The sequence below is a fragment of the Alosa pseudoharengus genome, unplaced genomic scaffold, assembly GCF_046254945.1.
Source record: "Alosa pseudoharengus isolate Yale_2024_CS ecotype anadromous, Long Island Sound unplaced genomic scaffold, YU_APseudo_1.1 YU_APseudo_1.1_scf_1, whole genome shotgun sequence".
NCBI lineage: Eukaryota > Metazoa > Chordata > Actinopteri > Clupeiformes > Clupeidae > Alosa > Alosa pseudoharengus.
The window spans coordinates 24,350,957-24,376,331 of NW_027468564.1; the positions used below are offsets into that span (position 1 = coordinate 24,350,957).

The window sequence follows — 25,375 nt, forward strand, 5'->3', positions numbered from 1 at the left end:
CTATCTATCTATCTATCTATCTATCTATCTGCCACTGGTGTCTTATACAAGGCATGTCCCTCTTCCTCAGATGAATGCAGTTGTCTAATGACTGTCTCAGTGGGACTTTCTATGGCCTCTGGAGTTGTGATCCTCTTCAGTTGTGCCCTCTTCATGATCAGGTTTACATCATATAAATAGTATGTATTTGCTATATGAACACTAGATGAAAAAAAAAACATGACTGTGAATCTGAACATCTCTGTGCCCATTTGTTTGCTTCAATGACAACAGCCGCTGGTGGAAAAGGAAGGAAAGGGCCGATGAATCTGAATCTAGAGAGGACTCTGATGATGAGGGAGACAAGACATCAGACCCAGAGGTGACAGTAACACATATCAGTGTCATTCCCAAGTGACAGTTAAGACTTGCCAATGCCATTCTGAAGTGATGGGTAACACTTATCAGTGTCATCACCAAGTGACAGTTACAGTTTTTCTCAGTCGCTTTGGTGCTTTTTTCAGATCAGAATGAAAATTCTCATAACTATTAGTTCAACCTCCACAACATTTAGTCATTTGTGCACATCATAGTAGCAATTTCTCCTTCCTCTGAACAAATTGCAAATACTTTTGGACATCAGTATCAGTTGCTTTCATACAATTCTGTGCTGTTTTTTAACATTATCATTTGCTTATGTCATGTCAGTCAAAATGAACTATACTTATGAATGCTGAATAGTCGTTCCCAATAAAACTAATAGTCTTCATTTCATTGCTTGAGTCATTACATACAAAATTGTTGAACTAGTTATCAAATTCTGTCACAGTGCTGTAGAATTGCAAAGAGCATACAGTAAAAATGTACGCATTCAGTGTCTTGTACTTACTTACTCACCTAACTACAGCAATGTGTAACTTTACTGTAGTTTTCAAATGGCTGTACAAGTACTGTATAGTGCTGTCTTGAGCATGTTCAGGTAGTGTCACCGAGTTCTGACCTTTTTTTGCATTGGAAAACACTGAGAGAACTGTCATAATGAAAACATGACAAAGCCATTTGACTATCTTGTTCATAAACGATTGTGTCAAGACTTCTCATTTTGATGACACTGACAGTTTCATTGACATGAATACCTGCTTTTGAGGAATGGACTATCCATTTTGAGCAAGTAAGTCCACTAGGTTTTGCAGTTTGCACTAATTGTTTTTTTTTTTTTTTTTTTTTTTTTTTAAAAGTATATTTTTTGGGCTTTTTATGCCTTTAATCAGAGAGGACAGTGAAGATCGACAGGAAGCGAGTGGGAGAGAGAGCCGGGGTGGGATCCGGAAAGGACCACGGGGCGGGAATCGAACCCGGGTCGCCGGCGTACGGTGCAGGTGCCCCAGCCAGTCGCGCCACTGCTGGGGCCCACTAATTGTTTTGAGAATTGCACTAACTTCTGTGCAAATGTTAATAGTGATGTGAGAAAAGCACCAAAGCGACTGAGAAAAACTGTAAGACTTGCCAATGCCATTCTGAAAACTCATCAGTGTCATTCCCAAGTGACAGTAAATTAAGGGCTGTATTTTGGGTCACCAGCGCATGGCGTAATACTTGTTATTCACCCGCGGAAAGTATTTTGCACGTTTATTTTTTAAGCATTGCGCCCAGGGGTGTGGCAATTAACAACCTAGGGAGGGGACTCGCGCATTGTCTAAAAATCGCTATCATACACCACCTAAACCTGGTCAGAAGTCAATGGCGGGTTGTTCATATGCTATTTTAAGAGCGCATGTCAACAGTCATATTGGCAGGTGCACGCACCATCCTTCTATCATTCATGAACGCACACCAGCGCACGTCCATGCAAAGCATTAAATTGCGCGATTACAATGGGAAACATAATTAGAATAAAGATATTACAAAATACTGTACATCTCATGATGAGTAGTTATTCACCATCATTTGCAAATTGGTAATGACGGTTAAAAGTGATTAGGGGAGAGGGGAGAGACACACGTATGGAGCACAGCTGAAGACGCACTGTCACGAGATATAAGCAACTCCTCTGCAGGATAAATGTTGTTTTATTCAGTCATTTGAGCAACATTAGGGTAAGTGTTGCTTTTTCCAGCCTATGTTTTCGATGGTAACCCATTGTCAGTCAATAGTGAAAGTAACTGCATATAACTGTCTTGTCGTTGACTGACTCCTTGGTGAAGTTAGTTTCACTTTGCCAATGAGTTCAAATAATAGACGAGTGCAAATGCGTGAAGGCTATGCTAGGTTTTAGTAAAGCATGGTTTAAGAATGACTATTCCATACGGTCTCGCAAGCAGCCTCCTTCAAATGCGCCGTTGAATGCCAAAATACCGATGCATTTATTTGACATATCGCGCGTTGCGCCGTTAAAGGGAATGACAGATGTCATTCTCATTGGTTTAAAATGATGTTACGCCCCAAACACACCCATATGACTGATTAAAAGACCTAGGAACACCTTGTTACGCCATGCGCTCCACTTTTGAGAACGAAACCCCTCCCAATGTGAACTGGACATCCTACTAAATTTGAATAGACTTTTGACGAGTGACGATGCACTTTAGAATGTCATGATAGGGCCCTAAATCTTCAATGTCACTCTGATGTGATAGATAACTCTCATCAGTCGTTTTGAAGTGACAATTAGCACACATCAATGTAATTTCCGACTTATTACAGCACTGCGCAGATCTGGCTGAATCATACAGTACAAACATGCATCACATTCAGATGTCAGATCTGCAATGTTGGAAGAAGTTGCTTATCAAATACTGATTTGATGCTACCATCTGCCTTCAGAAACAATATTTTTTAGAACCTCACTGTACACTTTCAAAGTGTACAATACTTTGATTTGTCTATTTGGTTTGGTTTGGTTTGTCTATTTGGTTTGTCTAAATTATCTATTTTGAGCCTTGTCTGTGGTTTGAACATAGCCATTACTCCATTCCCATGCTACAGGCTATAAACCATTTGTATGCTAATACAAACAATGGACTAGCTCAAAACTCCTTCAATTAACATCATTTCACTCCCAAACAAAAATATTAACTTGTTATCATCCAAAAATAGGTTGTTTTACTAACTCCAGGCCATCCCTTTAATTCTGACAATGAATGGTCATCTGATTAATTCTGAAGTTACAGTTAAAGGCACCCATAACAGTTTTTTTTTACCTTAACATAACATTTCCATCATCATCATCCTTTCCTCCTTCCTTGTATTTCCTCAGCAGGAGGATGACTACGGGAACTGCCAGTATGACAACGCCGTCCAGGTAACTCAGATTCAATTCAATTCAAAGTACTTTATTTAGGAACTTCACAAATAAATAGATATCTAAGATAGATATCCAGATAAATATCATTCTGAAGTAAGAGTTAACATGTAAGGGATCGATAGATAGATAGATAGATAGATAGATAGATAGAAAGATAGATAGATAGATAGATAGATAGATAGATAGATAGATAGATAGATATAGATAGATAGATAGATAGATAGATAGATAGATACCTTATTGATCCCCAAGGGGAAATTCAAGATAATGTAGAGACCCCGACGCGCTGAAGGGACTTTTCCCAATAATGTCCGGCGTTCTATACATTATCCCACTTATTATACGGCTACTTGCCAAAACGAAAAAATAAACTCCACAATATGTCTCTTTACATGTATTTGTTACCGTTTCGTTGTGGCTTTTGCTGAGAAACAAATAGTTCAACAAATAGGTTGATCACAGTTGATCAATCGTCTGCCTTCACTTTTGAATTAAAATCCATTGCCATTGACAGCGGTCATTATTTAGACGAAAATAATGACCGGTAGAACTTTGGGAAATCCCATTCATGTCAATGGAGCGTTCTACTTACATTGTGAAGAGCCGTTTAATAATATCCATTATCACAAGGATACAAGGATACAAGGAAGTTTATTGTCACATGCATATAGTTACTGGAAGTAAGAAATGCAGTGAAATTATGTCTGGTGTCAGCCTATTTGTGCATTTATGGGGGGGGGGGGAAAGTGCAGTAGAAGAGGGGTTTAGATGATTAAGTGGCAAGGGCTGCATAAGAAAGGTGGGGGAGGATTGGGATTGGGGGGGGGGGGCACCAACAAGGAGCACCCAAGAGCAACAGGGGCAAGGAAAAACTCCCTTACCAAGGAAGAAACCTTGGGCAGATCCACGGCTCAAGGGGCTAACCCAACTGTCAGGGGTCTTGGTGTGTGTGTTGGGGGGATGACAGGGGAGATGGGATATAGTTTGCTGTGTATGTGGCCGTTATCCCTTACTTATTCCACTGCTTGGTAGAATTTCCCATTTCCCTGCATTCTTTAGAATGCGTAATGTGTAGGTGTATATTGACATGTTATTTGCACACCTATAAAAAATAGATCCGTTTTTTTGGCCATATCACACTTATATAATACTTCACCGAACTCACCGAACTGAAATTTCAATGAACTGTCACATTGCATCCGAACTGTAAAATACGTTGGATGGTTAGCCTGGGTGTTCCCATGCTGCCTTGCGCGCGATTTGATTCACGCTACTAAGGCAGCCTGGAAACTACCGCCCTAATTTTTGCCTCAGATAGGGAACCAATCACAGAACAGGGGGGAAAGCAAGACGATGATGAGCTATGCACAGACGATGATGAGCTATGCACAGACGCATTTGATAGACATCCGTGGCACCCAATAAACGGATCTGGGCATTTTTTTCAAATACGAGAAAATGAACGTTTGGTTCCCAGACCACGTCTCATTGAGAAGTGGTGGCGCTAGCCAGGCTATTGGATGGTAGTAAGCTAAGTAAAATAGCAATGTTTCAAAGATAAGGTTCCTGGGATATGCCCACTTGTCAACAGGAGAGATGGAACTAACGACTGTCCTTTGGCCATAGCAACCATCCATTTAGAACTAGTAACGGCAGTTTGTCCTGTGAGTTGAGAAATTAGTTGACATGAGTCGGAAAGAAGTAGTTCTACAAAAAAAACCCATTACCGATTAAAACAGAATTATAACATGAAATGAAAAAAAAAAACGCAAGTGGCAACAGTGGAATAAGCGGAATAATGAACTCCACGGCGTTCAGTTAACACAAATGAATACACTAGGTCCACTCCACTGTGTGTTGGGGCCGTTTTACAACCTCATACGTGCATTCATTTCTGTTAACCGAAAGCCTTGTCGTCCATTATCCCTTACGTGTAATTCTGGAGTGCATGGCAGTCTCCTCATCCTCTCTTCATTTCCTCAGCAGGAGGAAGATGACTACGGGAACTGCCAGTATGGCAACGCCGTCCAGATGGATTCATTTCAGGAAGATACCTATGACACCGCCCAGGATGAAGACATTTACCAAAACGTGGACAGTATCTCCATGTGATTGTCCACTCTCAGGGCTTTCTCATAGTCTATACAAACTATACAGATGTAGTTGTAAAAGTAAAGCTCACACAAGCATATTGAAGAGCCCTCTCATAGTTTATGCAAGCCATAACCGGGTTATGTATGCTTTCTCATAACTTAATCTCCTTAGCCATAGCCTTCATTGTACTCTATGTTTACTTTTCAGTATTTTGCAAAACAAAAATAACAACAAACACAGTTCACAGGATGCATTTTAGTAACTTTTCAAACGCCTTGCTATTGTGCATAGGGATTGTGCATTAAGAGATAAATCTTGAGCTTTCCTCAAGGGCATGTGTTACAATTAGGGCTGCCAATCGATTAAAACATTTAATCAAATGAATTACATACTCTGTGATTAATTAATCTAAATTAATCACATATATAATTTTGGCTGTGAAAGTATTTTAAATATTTAAATTCAAATGAATCATTGAATAATCAGCATTAGTGACATTAAAGTATTTTATTATTATTTTCACTGTTGAAATAATGGCCAAAATAATCTATGATATGACCTAATATGCTGAGGAAATAAATTCAAAAGTGCTTCCGGAAGTAGTTTTTTTTTATTTATTTCAGGCCACAGATATAACCTAGGGGACACAATGAAAATAAATCAACACTCCCCTCAATGTCAACACTATTTCTTTGCATTGATGTGCGACTTTAGATTTGACAATCTCTGGTGATATGCAAATTCCTTGCTGCAGACATTACAGAGGACTTATTTTAATCAACACTTTATTTTTTATCAACACCATCACAGGCGCGCGGGAACCTGTTTTTGACCAGGGGTGCTGAATAACAAAAATAATGGATGTCCGACGATTTCTCCCCTCGGATTTTGACTGCTAAATACACCATTTTAGTGCGGTGTGCGGGTGATAGAGAGAAGTTTTAGAAACATCCTTGTCAGCCACAAATTCCAATGTTCCGCGACAGCAGTCCGACTCCACCCACCCTAACCCCACAGAAGCGCTCTTGACATCATTAGCCTATTTCAGTATAGCTAAGGAAAATTACTTTTCTGATCATCAAAACCACACCAGAGATGTTTGGCTTTAAATATAGGCTAATAATCAGGCTGCAATGATCTCGCAAATAATTCCTGAATAGCCTAAAGTGTGTCATCTCCACAGCAAGAATGTGTCCTAATAATATCTATCTTAGCAACTAGTGAAATGATTTCACTAGCTATAATTTATTGGTTTTGCAAAACTGTACAACACAATTAAAGTTTCTTTCAGCTTATCCCTGCTTTTTTGAATGTGTAAATCGCAAAGAATATGTAGGCTTATATCAACCGTAGGCCTACACACTTGATCGCTATCACATAGCTGAAACGACGTTACGGTTCTTACAGTAGCCTAACTGACTCACGTTCACGTTGATCTCTATAACTGTTAATTTTTTAGTACGGAGTGTCTATTCGTACCCCCTGGTACGAATAGCCTTGGCCACACAACTGGGCTATTCACACCCTGTTACATAACAACAAAAACATGTTGCTCGCGTGCCCAAAAAAATATGGCCGACATTCGTTTTTTCGTCAGCAGAAAGTGAAGAATTCTGAACGGTTTCAGCACTAATATCTGTTCAAATTAAAGTTGAGATGGAAAAGTTGTGTTTTATTTTCATAATCTTTGTTCAGTGAACACATACAACCGTCAGTTTGTTAGCTAACAGAAATGTTGTGAATATGACGTTCAGGCCTATAAACTATATGTTTACCTGCAAACCTCAACTTTTTGTCGAAGCAGATAGTGCAGTGGTCACAGGTGTTGGCGCAGCCATATTCGTTGTGTGTAGTAAACTGGTTATATCATGTACGGAGGCAATCACTGCTCACATCGGTTTTTAGGCCGGAAAAAAAGAAAGACTTTATTTGTGCACCAGTATTTATACAAATCATTACGCACAACGTACGTACAATGTATGACGTATGAGGTCACATACGGCAATGCAGTAGGAGTTAAGTCTTTTAGAGACGAATGACCCATTAGACCAGCCTCAGACGAGTCCAGGAAGTGACGTCAATTCCAGAAATAAGTACATAATTTACTTTACTCTTTATGGAGAATATAGTGGGAAAAAACGTGTTTTCTTTTACAGTTCATGGAAAGAATAGTCACATTAGGTAGAATCTTTTTATTATTATTCGTAATTCACATGTATTTATTAAATAATCGATCGCGACTGATCACTGTCCACGTGATCTGCCAGTCAGCTGGGAGGAGCTCGTGACTCACGCATAGGGACTCACGGCAGATATTGCACGAAATGTTGGTTTATTTAAATGTTGGTATCGTTTAGATGTCCTTCCTATTCATTAACATGAACATGATGACTGACTAAATAAATGGCTACGATGTTTAATAAACCACCATTGTAGGCATACAAGTTATCATTATATCACATCAATTAAGTGTTTTCTGTAGGCTAGGCTAGTGTGACATGCTTTACACTAGGCTACAGCATAAAAATAGGCTCAACAATAGGCTATCAACACGTTTGCAGTATCACTGTTGCAGAAATCACATACAAGAAAGCATCCTCTTGATTGTTTGTACATTTTTGCATATTCCAACATAAGGAAGCAGCATGAGGAAACTTGTCGTTTTTCTGCCTTATTTTCTAACTACTTTTACGAGTCTGCAGTATCACCGAGTACAGCTGTTACAAGAGGGTCTGGCGTCCCTTTGTTATGACGCAACTTCCTGCGACGGTCATTCGTCGGAAAATGACTTAACTCCCTCTCAGGCAATGGCTGGCATGCAGGAGACCGGGGTTTGATTCCCGTGTGATGCGTTTTGGCGGAGTGAGTGTGCATGTGTACCAACCTCTCTGGAGAGAAGGCGCGCAATTTGAACAAGAAATCGGTTCTCAAACGGAAGTTTTGATTGCAACAATTAGCTAGTTCATGCACCAGGGTGTAAATAGCATGCAGTACTATAAACACCTGGGTACGAATAGCATCCACTTCTAACTGTACATTGATGCAAACAGCATACCTTATTCAGAGTGTCTATTACACAGCTGAGCTATTCACACTCAGTTATGTAACAACAAAAAAAACATGTTGCTTGTTTTAAAAATATATATATATTATTACATTGTGTGATCAATATGGCAGATTAAATGCACAGGGGTGCAAATAGCATACACTGATATTTGTACCAGACGAGGTACTAAAAGAACACATTGCTGTGTGCACCGGGGTACAAATAGCATACACTGATATTTGTACCAGACAAGGTACTAATAGAACACATTGCTGTGTGCACCGGGGTACGAATAGCATTGCACCAGGGTACGAATAGCATACACTGCTAATTGTACCAGGGGTGCACATAGCCTCACCCTTTTTAGTAGCCTATATTCGAACCAATCCATAACCCTTTTTTGCTATATGACTCATCATTTAACATACAAAAATAATGTCAGACAGCGAATTAGTAATTATTTAAAAATATACATAACAAATCTTAAAAATCTATCTCCTGCCAGCAGGGGGTGCTGCAGCACCCTCAGCACCCCCCTTCCCGCACCCTTGCACCATCAGGCTGTTTTCTAAAAGTAAATGTTCCAATCAATGAACCAGGCAGCACGTTTTATTCTCTCTCTTTCATTTTACAGTCTAATTTTTACTGACTAGAACGATTGGGGTCAATGGTCATACGGAATAGATTAATCTGCACTATTTTTTTTAATGAGTTATTTTTTCTCAAATTAATTAAAAATTAATCAAAATTAATCAGTTATTTTGACAGCCCTAGTTACAATAGGAATGTGTTACCACTACTACTGTATGTCTACAGTTTAAGTGTATAGAGATCATTGTACCACATTCAGAAAAGGATGGATAGTGTGTCTGAATGTGAATGTGTGTGTATGTGTGTGTGTGTGTGTATGTGTGTGTGTGACACTGCTCAGCTGTGTATTTGTGTGGGGACGGCCTATGTCAGTGTGTGTGTGTGTGTGTGTGTGTGTGTGTGTGAAGGTTTGCCAATAGCAGTGTGCGTGGTGGACTGCATAAATGTGTGTGTGTGTGTGGGTACAGCCATTTTTGTTTGTATTAAGGTCTACATAAAATAAAAGGTGGAACATCAGACTCGTTTCGGAGAAGGAGGTGGAGAAAGCTCATGACCCTCATAAGGAAATGAGGCAACTGAGACACAGGAAGGAAAAAAAAAAAAAAACAGCCCACAGCCTGCGTCACATTAGAGAAAGAGAGGGAGAGAGAATAGTGTGCGATTAGACAGGGGCATAAGACGACACATGTAGAGAGAAGGCACATGGAGAGAGAGAGAGAGAGAGAGAGAGAGAGAGAGAGAGAGAGAGATAGAGAGAGTGAGAGAGAGAGAGAGAGAGGGGAGGAGAGAGAGAGAGAGTGAGAGAGAGAGTGAGAGAGAGAGTGAGAGAGCGAGAGAGAGAGAGAGAGGAGGAGAGAGAGAGAGAGAGAGAGAGAGAGAGAGAGAGAATAGTGTGCGATTAGACAGAGGCATAAGACGACACATGTAGAGAGAAGGCACATGGAGAGAGAGAGAGAGAGAGAGAGAGTGAGAGAGAGAGAGAGAGAGAGAGAGAGAGAGAGAGGGGAGGAGAGAGAGAGAGAGAGTGAGAGAGAGAGTGAGAGAGCGAGAGAGAGAGAGAGAGAGAGAGAGAGAATAGTGTGCGATTAGACAGAGGCATAAGACGACACATGTAGAGAGAAGGCACATGGTAGGAGCATGAACTTAAACAACTTAAAAGTTTAGAATAACAGTGGTGGGAGATCACATCTCCTCAAAAGGGAAGCGAGTAATAAGAAACAAACATACTACATCTCAAAAGTCACGTTACATGTGAAGATTTAAAAAAAAGGAGAGATATTGACATTGAAGGATACAGCAGGTCCGGAAACTCCAAGGAAGACTCCGGTGGTTCTTTTTCTGCTGGTCTCAGGTACAGTCTCCATTATAACACACATGGTGCATTCATTTAAATTACAGAAACAGTGCCGAGTCTAAAGTCTGACTACAGCTCATTTAATAACAAGGCAACAGCAATGTCATGAGCAATGTCCTAAACAAAAATAGGTTGGCTAAATGCTACCACTTGCCTCTCAATAGTTTTAGTTCACTAGACATTTTGCTCATTAAGTGAAAGTTGAAGTTTGAATGCTATCCAAAATTGGGTGCATAACCTAAGGTTAGTGTTTTTGATGATGCAATTTTGATTGATGATACATGTATGTTTTTGCCATGCTCAGTGCATGACAGAATGTAAACATTGACTATAATAAAACTGAATTGTAAAAAATATAAGTATGTGTGGAAATGTTTAACAACATTGAGGTTGAGGAGTGCATGAAATGCATTTATAATATGTCGTAATTAAATGTTTTTATATGTATCGTGGTGCAGGACACTGTGAGTCAGTGATGACTGCAGCTGCAACCCACACATCTCTACTCATTCTAATGATGATTAACGGTAATGAACTACTGTCCATTTTAGTGCTATGTAATGCAAGCTGTGCTTTTTTATATGGACTACCTTCCAAATAGGCCCACTACCATTTATGTGCACCCACACACAATTAACTGTTGTCTCACAATATTATACCAGTTAAAGTATCACATTCAAAATCGCCAGTCAGATTTGACAAAAATGATCATTATTGATTAATGACTTTATTAATCAATCATTATTGATTAATTACTTTGTATTCTGCCATTCATATCAGTAGCCTAAACTAACAGAGACGTCGTATAGCATTATGGTAAATCAATAAAATGGCCTTGAGTGTCTATAAACTATAATCATAAGCAAAACAACCTGTCTGTTTTTGCCTAAGGACAAAAAAAAGTCCATTATCACCAAACATGCATGTGAGAGGCTGGGGGGTTGGAACCAATTTATCTTGGGGGCTGCATTGAAACGGATGGTGTGGTCATGGCATCTAAAGCGCACATGAGCACACATACTGTATCCCTGGATATCTTAAGTTGTTATATGAAAATCTTGATGCTTTTTAAGTAGGTATAGTGCATGGATCTGAGTATCACATAGACTACACCACCGGCCTATCCTGCATGTTGAAAATGTGATGGCGCAAATGTTGCTATTTTTTTGAATGACCATGATAACTGATAGAGTAGACATAGTCCACTGATTGGCCTAAGTCAAGTATATTTACAGTAGTTGCATAGATAGACCCTACGCTACATGGCTGATGAAGGATTAAGTCAGGCCGACATCCATTGGATGGATGAACTTTCTATACTTTTCCACAATGTCCAGATTGCCCATCCTCCACTGTTAAAGGGCCTTTTTTGTTATTGTTGTGCTTAGATCTGTTTATGCATATGTCACTATGATTGTATTATATTGGATTTGTTTCAATGTCATTTTCTAGCCTCGTCTCTGCTATCTCCCTGATCTCTGTTCCAGTTTCTATGGTGACTGTGGAGCCCTGTGTGTTTCCCTTCCTCTATGGGGGCCAGGAGTATAGTGACTGCACTAATGCAGGCCGCACAGATGGCACATTTTGGTGTGCCACCACCTACAACTACAATCTGGATAGAAATTGGATGTTCTGTGGATGTGAGTGTAATATGTTTTTGTAGAAGGAAGTGTTTGTGAGTGACCAGTGTATAGGGGAATGTCTGTGTGTGGATAGAAGTGCTTGTGACTAAGCTATTGGACAGATGCATGCCTAGAAGAAAATATGTTAAGTTTTTGTGTTTTTGTGTTTATAAAAAAAATACATTGTAGAGAATAGTCATACCTCCCTTCTGGGTTCAATGTGAAATTGATTACTTTATCAAATAGCATTAACCTGCCCACTTGGAGGCAGGGCCGCGTTTGTGCATTGGGCAAAGGGGCTGCTGCCCCGGGCCCCGGCCACTAGGGGGCCCCGGCGCGGGACATTTAAAAAAGAAAACAAATGTCTTATCGTCACCTGTCTTTTCCCTTATCAATGCATGCTATTACAGACAACAATGGCTTCGCATGAGACAATTAGGAAATATGAAAGCGGAGCTCGAAAAAAGAGAGAGCGGCAGCCAGACGTTCTCAGTAAGGCGCGCCAAAACCACGGCCGTACCCAAGTACGCACTGTGCGTATCATCAGGCTACTCGAGAGAGAATTGCCCGTGTGTGTGTGTTCACACCAAATAGGCCTAGGCTACCATAACTTCCCAACTCTGCACAGTATTCCATTAACTGCATGACAGTAGGCTATTTACAATTTTCTGTAAAGTAAGTTTGTAAACACGTTATCAAAATCAATTTAATGCAGAACTATGCACGCGCGCAACATTTGTTTGAGCAGGAGAGCCTACATACACGCATGCTACAGAAGTTGTCGGCTAGCTTGTTGTTTTCTATTACTATCTATGCTGGTTATCAGCACACAATGTTATAAGCTAATTCATTAACTCGAGACTCATCATGGATATAACACGTTTTTTAAACAACGAAAACAGAAAGGATGGAGACAGCAAAGCGAGAGGAGTTATTTCAAATGGGCAAGCAGCAAGCACAAGGTAGGCAAGATTATTGTGCTTGTCAAAATGGCTAGCATTACCGCTGTTTAAAGCCATACGTGAACGTGGCCTTCGCTAGAACAAAACTAAAGGTAACTTTAGCCTTTATAGGGCTATACAAAGTTGTCCAAATAAATAGCTCGTTGTTATGCGTTGTTGTAGTAAATATATTGCATGTGGATGTCATTAGCCTACTATGTAACTACTTTTTAACTGACCAATGCAGGAACCTAACCGGGGCAAATATTATCAAAGCGTTGAAAGTTAGGTGGGTGTGTGCGTACCATCGCATTCATTCCTGCAGGCACCTTGTCCACTTTTTTCAAAACGAGGATCAAAATAGTGAAGTCCACGTCCACCCCTGTCCCTGACAACGTTACCGTTATCGGCCAACACCCCCCTTGTTTGTATTTGATGTGGCTGGGCTGTGTGTGTGCGCTAGACTGCGTGTTTCAATGTACAGTATTTGACGTCGTGGCTGGCTAGGGCTGTGTGTTAACAATGTATCATGATGTGGCTGTGTGCGTGCGCGCCAAACTCTAGGCTACAATGTTTCATGAGTTCGGGAGTTGCACATTTTAGGCTGACCTGGGTACCACTGGCAGTTTTTTTCAAGCCTTAGTAATTAATTGATGGTAATAATATAATATTTCATGGTTGATTTTTTTTGTGCATTGCCCCATGTTTGTAGGCTAGGCCTACTTGTTTTTTGTATGTTGGTACAATTGTATGTTGGTTAACAGTTCCACAATATAAATGCAAATTTCATTTTTACATTATCTGTCATAATTTAATTGCCTCTCTCTCTCTCTCTCTCTCTGTCTTATGTATATTGATAATAATAGTAATAGTAATATATATTGAAAAAAAGGGGGGGGGGGGGGGGGGGCTCGGGGAGGCCTCTGCCCCGGGCCCCAGATGACCTTAACCTGGCCCTGCTTGGAGGAGTCACAAGTAATGATACCGCCAGTTGACTCCCATTTTCCCCTACATTAACAGGAAATGCCTGTTATATTTAACAGGAAGATACTGTCACAGTAGTGCACTGTTGAAATAGCAGGAAAATAATGGCAACCCTACCGACCGTTCTTTACTATTATTTAACGGGGAAATATTTTAGAGTGTAATAAACCCTTTCTGTTTTGTGAGTATCTCTATGGTTTTTCCTTGGTTTCATATACTTGCTCTTTCACCACATCTCTATCATTTGTCTGGATCTGTAGCTGGTGTTGCAGTGCCCTGCCAGTTCCCATTCCGCTATAATGGCAAGGAGTACTCTGGCTGTACTACTAATGGCCGCAGAGATGGCAAATTGTGGTGTGCCCACACCTACAACTACGACCAGGACAGGAAATGGAGCTTCTGTGAAAGTGATTGCAAAGTGTAGGCCATAGGAAGAGTGTCTGTGTGTATTTACTGCCTTAACTAACCCAACACGCCACCCAGCTCTTGGTACAGAAAATAGTTATCTCTTGCCTTGATTACTACAACACCCTCCTCACATGCCTCCTAGCTTGTGCGTTGAAACTGCTACAGATGGTTAACAATGGAGTGGGGCATCTGGCCAGAGCTCCCACTTAGCTACAATGCCAGTTTCATGCCTTCGTGACAAAAACTTGAAGTTAATTTTCCCCTCAAAAATAGGTAATTGAGCACTGTCTATGACCAAATCAGTGACTACTGTATGTACTACATGGAAACGGTCCTAATGATGCCTGCGGCTTGCACAGTAATGCAACTTTCTAGTTTCGGGTTTGAGTAGTTTCGGGTGAGTAGTTGAGTAGTCTCCCCCCCCCCCCCCCCAAAAAAAAAAAAAAATGTAAAAGAACTGCTATGCTACAGGAATTTAGAGATCTTTTTCTAGAGACTGTTGGTGCATTCCCCCTATATTATGTCGGAGTTATGTTCATATTTTCATGCAAAAGACACATATTTAATGTGTTTGTTATTGCGCTTCTCAACGACTCAACGACCCTGAGCTTTGACTGTGTTGTGTGTTGATGCTGTTTTTTGACCAGAAGTGGCTGATATAGGCTGTGTGCTGATTTCAGATGGTCCGTGGGGCTGGATAGTGTCTTACTCCCCACATGGTATCTGTGCGTTAAACGGCTCTTCAGTGGAGATGTCCTGCTCTTACACCTACCCCTCTCATCTGACTATGCAGAAAGCCTACTGGATAAACTCCTACAGTGATGGAGCTCCTGATGTCTCTCAGGTGTCTGAATACAAAAACAGTCATGGTGAACTGTGAGGATAAAACTAATAACTGTACTCTACGTATACAGCCAGTTGATCATCGAGATGAAAGAAGTTATTACTGCAGGATTACAACTAATGTTGAGAAGGAAAACCGCATAGGGCCACATGGAGTTAAACTCTCTGTCACAGGTGAAGACATACAGTATTTCATATGCACAGCTTCAATAATGACATTGTTTATTAAAACAACATGATGTAGCCATTTTACTTTAAAATATTGGCTTTAAACTTGATTTGATGTTATTTTGACTTAGAATTAGGGGAATGGAATCTTTGACATTGACAATGTCAATTTGGGGCAGCCTAGGCCTACTGGTTAGCGCTTCGAACCCCGACCAGTAAGCGTGGCTGAAGTACCCTTGAGCAAGGCACCTAGCCCCTCACTTCTCCCCAAGCGCCGCTGTTGTTACAGGCAGCTCACTGCGCCGGGATTAGTGTGTGCTTCACCTCACTGTGTGCTCACTGTGTGCTGAGTGTGTTTCACTAATTCACGGATTGGGATAAATGCAGAGACCAAATTTCCCTCATGGGATCAAAAGAGTATATATACTTATACTTATACTTAATGTGGACTCGGAACATTGGTATTTCAATATGTAGCGTTGTTGTTGCTGGTAGGAGCGTCAGTTTTAGACGATTTGGGTAAACACTTAGCACATTAGAAATGGACTGTAAGGGAAATACATTGTCTTACTTTAAGGTACAGTTCAACAACAGAATGATGTTATTGTTGTTGATATAAAATCATAGAGGCAAATTCATGTGCATAAGTAAAAAAAGCACAAATTTGATACTGTAATATTAATTTGTAACATTCTGTGTAAACTACACATAGTTAGAACTAGGCCTTCTGCCAACATCAAGCAATATGCTGTTTCACCACTATGTGTTCGACCATAATACAGCATTAACTTTTAAAAAAAAATGATCAAAACACAGTGTGAAAGCATTTATCGAGACGAAGGATGTTTGGGCTGTTCTCCCTACAGGATTCACAGTAGGCTATTGTTTTACTCTGATTTGGTTAGGTCTATCCAATTGAGTGCAGAGGTATTTCCCTCCTGTATCGGTTGGAACTCATCCCAAAATACACAATATCTTAATTCCTTTTTAATTTCTTATAGACTTGAAGGTGGTGGCTCCCAGCAGAGTGAAAGAGGGAGATAACGTGACTCTCAACTGTAACACCACCTGTAATCTAACCAGCAGCCCTTCATTCATCTGGAGTAAAGATGGACGTCCTGTAGAGAAAAAGCAGATCAACAACAACCAGCTGCAGCTTCACCCAGTCAGTTATGAAGATGAGGGCAGCTACACCTGTGCTGTTAGAGGCCATGAGGGTCTCCCATCTCCACCTTACAGGCTCCACGTCATGTGTAAGAGCAACATGAAGTGGTTATATCCACATCTCTGTGCTGAAGTTATGCCACCATTAAACATTTCCAATAGTATCAATTGATGGATTTACTGAATGTTCACAAAAAATGGAGGGCCCCACTTTGGATGATGGGCAAAGTGCAAAGTCAACAGTTTCCCTAAAGCTAATTTAAAAACTTGCCACAATTGATATGCTGATTGAACACCATGGACAAGACCTCAAACACTGATTAGTCTACTCAATGCTCCAACATGTACACAATAGCTATAATGCATGTATGAGAAATGTGCTTGTTCAAGACTTTGCCCTCTGTACCCTATTTCAGTTAGGATCATCTGTCATTACTTCCTCACTTAACACCCTTGTGTCTGTGATACTTAGTTGTTCATCTGACACATTTAATATTTTGCTCTTCTTCTGATCACAGCTGTGGAGTCTCATCCTGTGATAGCACGTCTTGTTGGAGTGGCAGTCTGTGGAGTTGTGGGTCTCCTGTGTGTCCTCTACTGGCTGAGGTGAGGAGATCCCATGAGGGAGGATTTGTTGGGAGGTTCTAAGTGTCTTTTCGATTTTACTTTTTAATATGTTATTTTGATTTTGCATTGCATGCAGGTATAAAGGCAACAGAAACATGAAACCAAAAAGAGACACAAATGTGAGTGCTCCATTTAGCCATTATCTTATTTCATGATAGGACCCTTCACCATCACACATCAATTTGCAAATGCCTCTCATAACATTGCTTACATGGAAGAGTTCCCTTCCTCCAGGACCAGAGTGATGGTCACAATCAGCACCTCAGGGACACAGTAGGAGCTCAAGGGAAGGACAACCATGACAACCATGACAACAGTCTGCATTATGCCAGTCTCCAGTTCAGGAAAGATGATGCTGCAAAAATGTACAAAAACCATATTCAATTTAAACATAATAATAGCATGATAATAGAGTATGGATAGGATATGTTAATTTTTGTTAGGAAATAATAAGACATATTAATGTCATCATTTGTAATTTGTTTGTTTTAATTAATTCTGCATAGTAGATTATCTTACCTTTTTGTGCTTGGAAATCACATAGAAAGACTCACATTGCTATGAGTCACTGACAAGTTATTTTTTCACTGAGGCTATCTGAGTTATTTTTTTCTGATCACTTCTCTGTCTTTCTGCAGTTCTCCTGACCGACCAGAGGGGGAGCCCTCTGTGATCTACAGCAGCCTCCAAATTGGTGTGTGAAGAAAGCAATGTGAATAGTCAGTATGCAAACACATAGAAAGGAATGCCATCATATTGTAGCATCCGTTTGTTTTGGACTGGTTGCTGACAACACCCTGAATGCTGTGCGGGGGGTTTTGGGGGAATTGTGTACAGGCCTGGGTGTAGCCCTTCTTGGTTCTCCCTCCTGTGTTAACCTTGTGTCGGTGTTAATGTAACTACCCCATTTGTGCATTGTGTGTGTGTGTGAAGTGGCTACCCTTGTGTGTTCTTTGTAATGGTGTCTGTGTCCTCCACTTCCACCTGATTAAAAGCATTGCCTTGACAACGTGTCGTCAATTGTTACAATATATTTAGCTTCTGCAGCACTGAATCTATGTGTTGCATTTAAAATCAAGCCATAATAAACAATCTTGTAATTGTGAATACAACTTGTGTTTTCTTGTACATTCTTTTTTATATTGGACTAATTCAATGGTTGTTCAATAAATATTCAATGTGCTGTGTAAATCATGCCTCTTTCAAAGCATCACTTCGGCTAGGGGTTCATCCCAGGTTGATGGCTAACCTGAAAAGGTCACCCTGAGTTGTCTGATGGTCTTACCTCTCACACCAAAGGCCTCACCTCACTAACTGTTTCAGCTTTCTCTCTCTCTCTCTCTCTTCCTGTTTATCTCTCTCTCTTCCCGTTTCTCTCTCTCTCTACCTGTTTCTTTCTGCCTCTCTCTCTCTCTTTCTGTTCCCTTTCTATCTTTTGCACACTCTCTCTTCCTCTATCTGCTTCTCTCTTTCTGTGCCACTGCCTCACCCTCAGACACGTATCCTCAGCCAGATCCTTTCCTTTTCAACAAATTGTGCAAGTACATTTGTGTACACTCTAGTACAGGGGTCTCAAACACCCGGCCCGCGGGCCAAATACGGCCCGCGACGTATGTCAAAATAATAATGTAATCCGGCCCTTGAGACTATTTTTAATTGCGACAAACAACGATACTGATTAAAATAGACGATAGTTCCAAGTACGGTGACAAATCTCATTTGTATTCTCCTCCACTATTTGCTAGACATCCAGAGCTTCATTCAAACCCAAAATCGCTGCGCAAAGTTTTCAGGAAATACTTGTATTACACGCGAGAAAGACGTGCATTTGTAATGACGCGGAAGCGATGCAGGCCATATTGTTGCATAAATTGAAGCAGAAATTAAGCAGAAATAGGCCTACACCAAATTTTGAAAATGTTTTACGTGTGATGAAGTCTTAGGTAGGCTATGTTATTCACCTATTCTAAATCTGAAGGAGAATATCCTTTTGGAGATTATGATCCATCGTCTATTGAATGGAGGTGCGTCTGCGTGTATACGACGTGTCCACTAAGCATACCATGCTTATTTCGACCCTCTGCCCAACATAGCTTGGAGGTTGCAGCAGGGCTAGTAGAAATAGGGCTCTAAACTACAAAGTCACCCGCAATATGATGCGAACTTCTGGGTACTCAGATTACCCGCGATAGGAACTGATTTGACCAGAATACTTTATTGTATGCCTTGTGGTTTAGAAACCATATACATCTTAGGTGTTGGTATACATCTTAGGTGTTTTCCTGCTCATTTGTTATGTGGGTAATATGAAAAAAGGAAAGTAAACCTGCTCAAATATGTCCATCCAGTATTTACTGAAAGGTGCATAATTTGAGGTGCCATCCAGTGGCAAATTAGATGGGTAAATTTACCCCCTTCATAAACTTTTGTTTTACTCAAAGATTTTTACATTTACAGTAGGACTTTATCTCTAACCACTTTCAAGCCATGACATTTTGATATAAAAATCCAATGGTGTTGCTTTCTTAACCCTGACGCCTATAGTTTGCCAGGTTTAAAAAAGTTATGAGAGGAAAATATTTTTATTTGGTGTGAAACACACACATACCTGTTTTTATGCTTTTCATTTGTTTTATAATTTGTAATAATATTTATTTTATCATTATTTTATTTATAAGGTAAGGTTGCTAGCACAGGTGTCTAAAACTAGATAAAAACACTTGCACTTTCTGTTTGCAGTTTTGTTGTGGTATTTGAAAAAAAAGAACATTGCATTTTCAGAAATAGCCGGCCCTCCAATCAGATGACGTTGGCAAAATTGGCCCCCAGCTCATTTGAGTTTGAGACCCCTGCTCTAGTTACTGTGGCAAATGGGAGTACATGAGGTTATTATAAACACCTGAGCCTTGGTGGCTTTCCTGCTGTGTCTGTGGGTGGGGGTGAGAGGGGGGGTTTCCATCTGAGCCTATATCTGGCACATATCTGACAAACAGAGAGAATAGGTTAACCTCAGCCTACAGAGACACAGCAGAGCAGATACTGAGTTGAGTGTCACTCACAGCAGAGCAGATACTGAGTTGAGTGTCACTCACAGCAGAGCAGATACTGAGTTGAGTGTCACTCACAGCAGAGCAGATACAGAACAGATTGAGTGTCACACAAGGGAGAGAGACCAAACAAAGAGAAGCGGCTATCACCAGATTGCAAAACAAGATTTTATTTCACCCAGAAAGAGGAGAGAGTATCACCAGCTGTGGACTGCAGCACATCATGAGGACTTGTCTGGTCATCAGCCTCAGTCTTATCACAGGTAAAAACAGAAACAGAATGTCTATTTACACCCCTGGTACGAATAGCCTTGGCCACACAGCTGAGCTGAGTTCACACCCTGTGGCATAACAACAAAAAGACGTTGCTCACGTGCACAAAAAACATGGCGGACATTCGTTTTTTCATCAGCAGAAAGTGAAAAGAAGAAAGTATAAATAATTCTGAAAGGTTTCGGTACTAATATCTGTTCAAATTAAGTTTTAGATTGAAAAGTTGTGTTTTATTTTCATAATCTTCGTTCAGTGAACACATACAACCGTCAGTTTGTTAGTTAACAGAAATGTTGTCAATATAACGCTCAGACCTATAAACTATAAGTTTACCTGCAAACACCAGTCTCATTGTGGAAGTAGATAGTGCAGTGGCCACAGACATGGTTTAGTATGTGGGAGACGAATAGGGTAATTGTATAACTGTATAACTGCTAATTGTACCAGGGGTGCAAATAGCAAACAGAAAAGGACTTTTACAGATTACATGGCTCAATCATACAACATCGCCTGATGGTAAAAACAGAAAAGGACTTTCAATCACACATTGCCTGAAGTTATCCTGAATTAATCAATTACCTGGTTTTAAATACCTCACCAATTGTATGTGTGCCTTGGCTTGTGAGGTTTTATGAAGTGCATGAATGTCTTAACATGACATATGTATTTAAAAACTGCAGTGTAGTTTCCATAGCCCATAATCTGTCACTGCCTTAATCTGTGATATTATCTCTGGACTCGAATGGAGGCATTGTGACTGGGTATGCACCTCATAGTAATTTGAAACACAATTATTAAACACAATAACATACTTTTTTCAATGAGAATGTATTGATTATTCAGCAAGTGTTCAATACATTACACGTCCTTTAGTTATAGCTGAGATGTCCTCCGGGCAAGCCAAGCCAGAGCCCATTACACTGAAGGCGTTTGCAGGTGGAGCCGTCCTTGTGGCGTGCAGCTCTGCAGCTAGAGGAGGCTCGAGGGACATGTTCTTCTGCAGGGATGGGCAACAACAGAACTGTATCACAGATAAAATCACTCCCGTGAGTGGTAGCAGGCTACCTCTATGTAATGCAGAGAAAGGACCTCCAAAGGTTCTCATGACACAACTGAGAGTGTCTGATTCTGCCGTGTATCAATGCGGAGTGAAAACACATCAGAATACATACAGAAACACCACCTTCCGTTTAGAGGTGACTGAAGGTGAGTGTTCTCTCAGCATACTGCTAGATGGGAAATCTTGTTTCCTGTTAGCCATGATTTCCATGCCTTTTTTTAAACTGATCTATTGATTTATCTTTTGTGTTGGATTTTAGAACTGATGTTGACGGAACATGTGTGTGTACTCAAAATAATCTAACTACACTCTTAAAACGAATGTGTGTCCAGATAGGGACAACACAGTTTGTTTTGTTCCCTTTTTTTTATTTGTTTCACAATATGTGTTGAAAGTAACACAATTTGCGTCAAAAACAACACAACTTGCATCATTGTTTAACACATGTCTGTGTCCAGATAAGGACAACACATTCGTTTTAAGAGGGTTCTGCTGCTTTGGTGAACAATGTCTGGTGATTTTGGTAATGTTTGTAATGGTTGTTTTGAGCATTGTTGGAATTACCCATGTTGATCACATGACACTGATATGGAATTAAATCATAGTTTAAGCAGCTATTGTTGGAATGTATTTTGGTGATGGAATTTGAAGTAATGCTTGTATATTGATCTATGGTCTTTAATTAATGGTTGTGATTGAGTGAAGAGCTTCAATATGAAGTTGTCCTATGTCTAGGTAATCTTTAATGCTACAGTATATGTATGCCTTGGCACTACAGTGGTTTGGTGGATTTCCTCTGTCTATCAGCTTCTCAAACCCTTTCCAAAGGAAGTCTGTTTGATTAGCCTGGCCTTAATTGCCTTCCTACGTACTTCCGCTCGATTTTCATCTCCCTCCACGACTCCGCCTGGGATTCCGGCCATTGGCCTCATTCGCAGCGGTAGATTCGACTCCGCGCCAATCAGCGAGCAGGAGGCGGGAGTTGTGAGAGACAACGTCGAGATTCTGCGCTGTGTTTGAATTGCAGTCCTCGAGGAGTTTGGCAATGGCATAAGTTAATGAAGCAACTCAGTCCGTGCTGGCTACGCTTCCAAATATTCAGAAACTGAACTCCGAACAAAAGGAGTGTTTAACACATTTTATTTCGGGCAAAAATGCCGTGGCCCTACTCCCTATGGGATTTGGGAAACGTTTGATTTGTATCGCGCAGTAGCCTCGATATTAAATTACAGCATGTGCGGCAGACCCGGTATGAATGAAGCGGCGTGTTTTCAATGATGATCCCATCTAGCTTTGACAATTGTGATGATATTGTATTGCTGAGTCTATTTGCCCCCGTGTTGGGCTTTCCCCTGTGTTCCCGGCGTGTGTGTGTGTGCGCGAGTGTTTGTGTCTCCCTCTCCCTCCTGTGTCATGAAATGTGTCACTAGGGGAGTTCGACTTGCGGCAGATCTGTGCAGATCTGACTTGATGTGATGCATGCTGGGTTGAACACAATGCATACTGGGATGGACGCAATGCATACTGGTTAGAAATTCTGTCCGACTTCTGTCAGCCGGGGAGGGACTTATCACCGTGACACCATGTCACATGGCCTTAAAATATCGCGGGAGTCTTAGCCTGCAGACAGATCTTGCAGTTGCCTTCCACGAGCTGCACGAGCTGAAACATGCCCTCATGACGTCAGTTCAAAGACGTGATAGGGCCATTTGGGAGGAATGTCCTCATGACGATTATGACTAGAGGCTCATGCTGCTTCCTTATGTTGGAATATGCGAAAATAAACAGAAATCGAAGGGATACCTTCTTATACGTGATTTCTGCAACAATGGTAGGCTAGCCTACTGAAAACGTTTGGATATTCTGTTATTTTCTGCTGTTGGCTAAATAGATAGACACACATATAGGGAAAACACTTGATATTGAATTTATGTGCTACAATGCAGGCCTGTTAACTGTATGACAACAGTGGTTTATTTAAACTACATCATAAGAATTTATTTCGTCAGTCATCATGCTCATTTTAATGAGTAAGAATGAAAGTTCTGCTGTGTTTATTGCAAACAACATTCTGCGATATCTCCCGCGATGTCTCCCGCGAGTCACGTCAGGCAGACTGTAGCCTTTCTGTCCGGGATGAGCTGCCCTCTGTTGTAGCTCCTCCCGGCTAGCCTCTGAAGATCACGTTTACGTAGAAAGCCAGACGAAAGTCAGACTCAGACAAGACGAACAAGCCTAATGAGTTCTGATGTGTTTTGATTGGGGGGAGGTGTCCGGGAGGGAATATTTAGGGGTTCGGATAGGTTAGCGATTGCTAAGGGGAGGGAATAGAATAGCAGGGTTGCCAACTCTCACGCATCTGGCGTGACACTCACGCTTTCAGCACCAATCTCACGCTCTCACGCACACTCAAGAAATGTCACGCCAAATCCATTCTTTTTTTTTGCAATCCGTTCATTTTTTGTTGATGACTAGACTAGCCCACAGCATTGTTTCTAAATGACAGGATACGAGTTTAAGGCATACATATGTCTAGACCAACAGCAGGTAGGTCTAATATCCGCCTACAACGTTCTCAGCGCAGTTTTCTCTGATTGTTGATTCGCTGACTAGACTATTTTAATCCGGTCCGCGACACCTTCACGGAACACGCTGCTATTTAGACATGAGGCAGACCGACATAAAGTGTGGCCGCCCATTATTCTCTAGGAAGTAGGCTACTCGCGAAGTAGCCTCACAGACATCACATGAAATAACTTTTTCTCATCTTTTATAAGGTGCTATAGCCATTTGCTGCTATAAACGGTTCGCGAGAAAAATAAATTAACTTTCAAGAAATAATCATATTAGGCTACTATAGCTCTGCGCTCATTTCAATTCCTATAGGAGGAATATCTCACAAACTTTTCGTTCCACACATGACAAACCGTAAACCAGAATAAACAGCAGACCTTACCGAACACAAAGGTGTAATGCAATCCCCTGTACAATAAGCCGTTCCAGAGTATCAGGTTTTGAAATGGTAGCAAATTTCTATATGGTCTCCAATTTTGGGCTTGACGTGTCTTAAAACTGAGCTGTGCTTAAATACCTACATATGTGTAAATATTAAAACCAGAGGATATATAGCTCATGGCTAAGAGTTTGTCGATGTAGCCATAATGATTTGTTTTCACAAAATGCTAAGCATGCATGTATTTAAGTGTCTTAAAAAAGTGTGCTTAATTGGTCAATGCATAATTTCATAACAGGCCAAATAGAAAATAAATGTTAAATGTTAAATATACTGTAGCCTAGACAAAATATTAAAATCAGATGATGTAGGATAGTATAGAGTTAGATAAAGTTGGATGGCTCCAGAACTCACACCAGTGGATTGGGTTTTAAAGGAGCCGCACCACTTTTATGACACTATAGCTGTTCTGTTGACCTTTAGATTTGTTGCTACTTGGCATGAAGGGCAGGCCAATTATGAGTTCTGTCCAACATTGATGGTAGGTTTAGAAGAAAAGTCAGCACATTTTAATCATATTGCAATACCAATAACCGTGATCATTTTGGTCATGATTTTTCATCAAATGTTCATACTGTATCTCTAGTGGCTGGTAGATTTTGGAATCCACCAGCCACAATGGTAGGTGGAAAAAATATTTTAGGCTATTTCTATCCCTGATACATACGTACACTCATACACACATTCATAAGTCTCAATCTGTCCATTTCTTTCCACAAAACTCGCCAGAAGTCATCATTTAAGGGGTTATTTTTCAATTTTTTCTACTGAGCTACTACCTTTTTCAGGTGGGCAGGGGGGCCCTTTTCATGTCTGTGCCCAGGGGCCCAGTGGCTCATAATCCTTCCATGCCACAG

General features: G+C 40.7%; 1 protein-coding gene and 1 pseudogene across 1 annotated transcript; both read left to right on the forward strand.

Moving 5' to 3' along the window:
* Positions 1 to 25,375, forward strand: part of LOC143123348 (uncharacterized) — a 685,973-nt pseudogene that overhangs the window by 11,400 nt on the left and 649,198 nt on the right.
* LOC143123678 (CXADR-like membrane protein) lies at positions 10,067 to 18,237 on the forward strand. Its single transcript, XM_076285011.1, has 10 exons — positions 10,067 to 10,365; positions 10,827 to 10,895; positions 11,856 to 12,008; positions 14,176 to 14,322; positions 15,004 to 15,340; positions 16,336 to 16,587; positions 17,017 to 17,104; positions 17,202 to 17,244; positions 17,360 to 17,490; positions 17,764 to 18,237. Exons 5-10 carry the CDS (start codon positions 15,145 to 15,147, stop codon positions 17,825 to 17,827), a joined length of 774 nt encoding a protein of 257 aa, XP_076141126.1. The 5' UTR covers positions 10,067 to 10,365; positions 10,827 to 10,895; positions 11,856 to 12,008; positions 14,176 to 14,322; positions 15,004 to 15,144; the 3' UTR covers positions 17,828 to 18,237.

What these genes read in the sequence shown, in the direction of transcription:
- LOC143123678 (XM_076285011.1), top strand. Translation starts at nt 15,145, where the DNA reads ATGGAGCTCCTGATGTCTCTCAGGTGTCTGAATACAAAAACAGTCATG. An exon ending in AACCAAAAAGAGACACAAAT is followed by an intron (nt 17,245 to 17,359) that starts GTGAGTGCTCCA and finishes CCCTTCCTCCAG; the next exon opens with GACCAGAGTGATGGTCACAA. An exon ending in AAAGATGATGCTGCAAAAAT is followed by an intron (nt 17,491 to 17,763) that starts GTACAAAAACCA and finishes GTCTTTCTGCAG; the next exon opens with TTCTCCTGACCGACCAGAGG.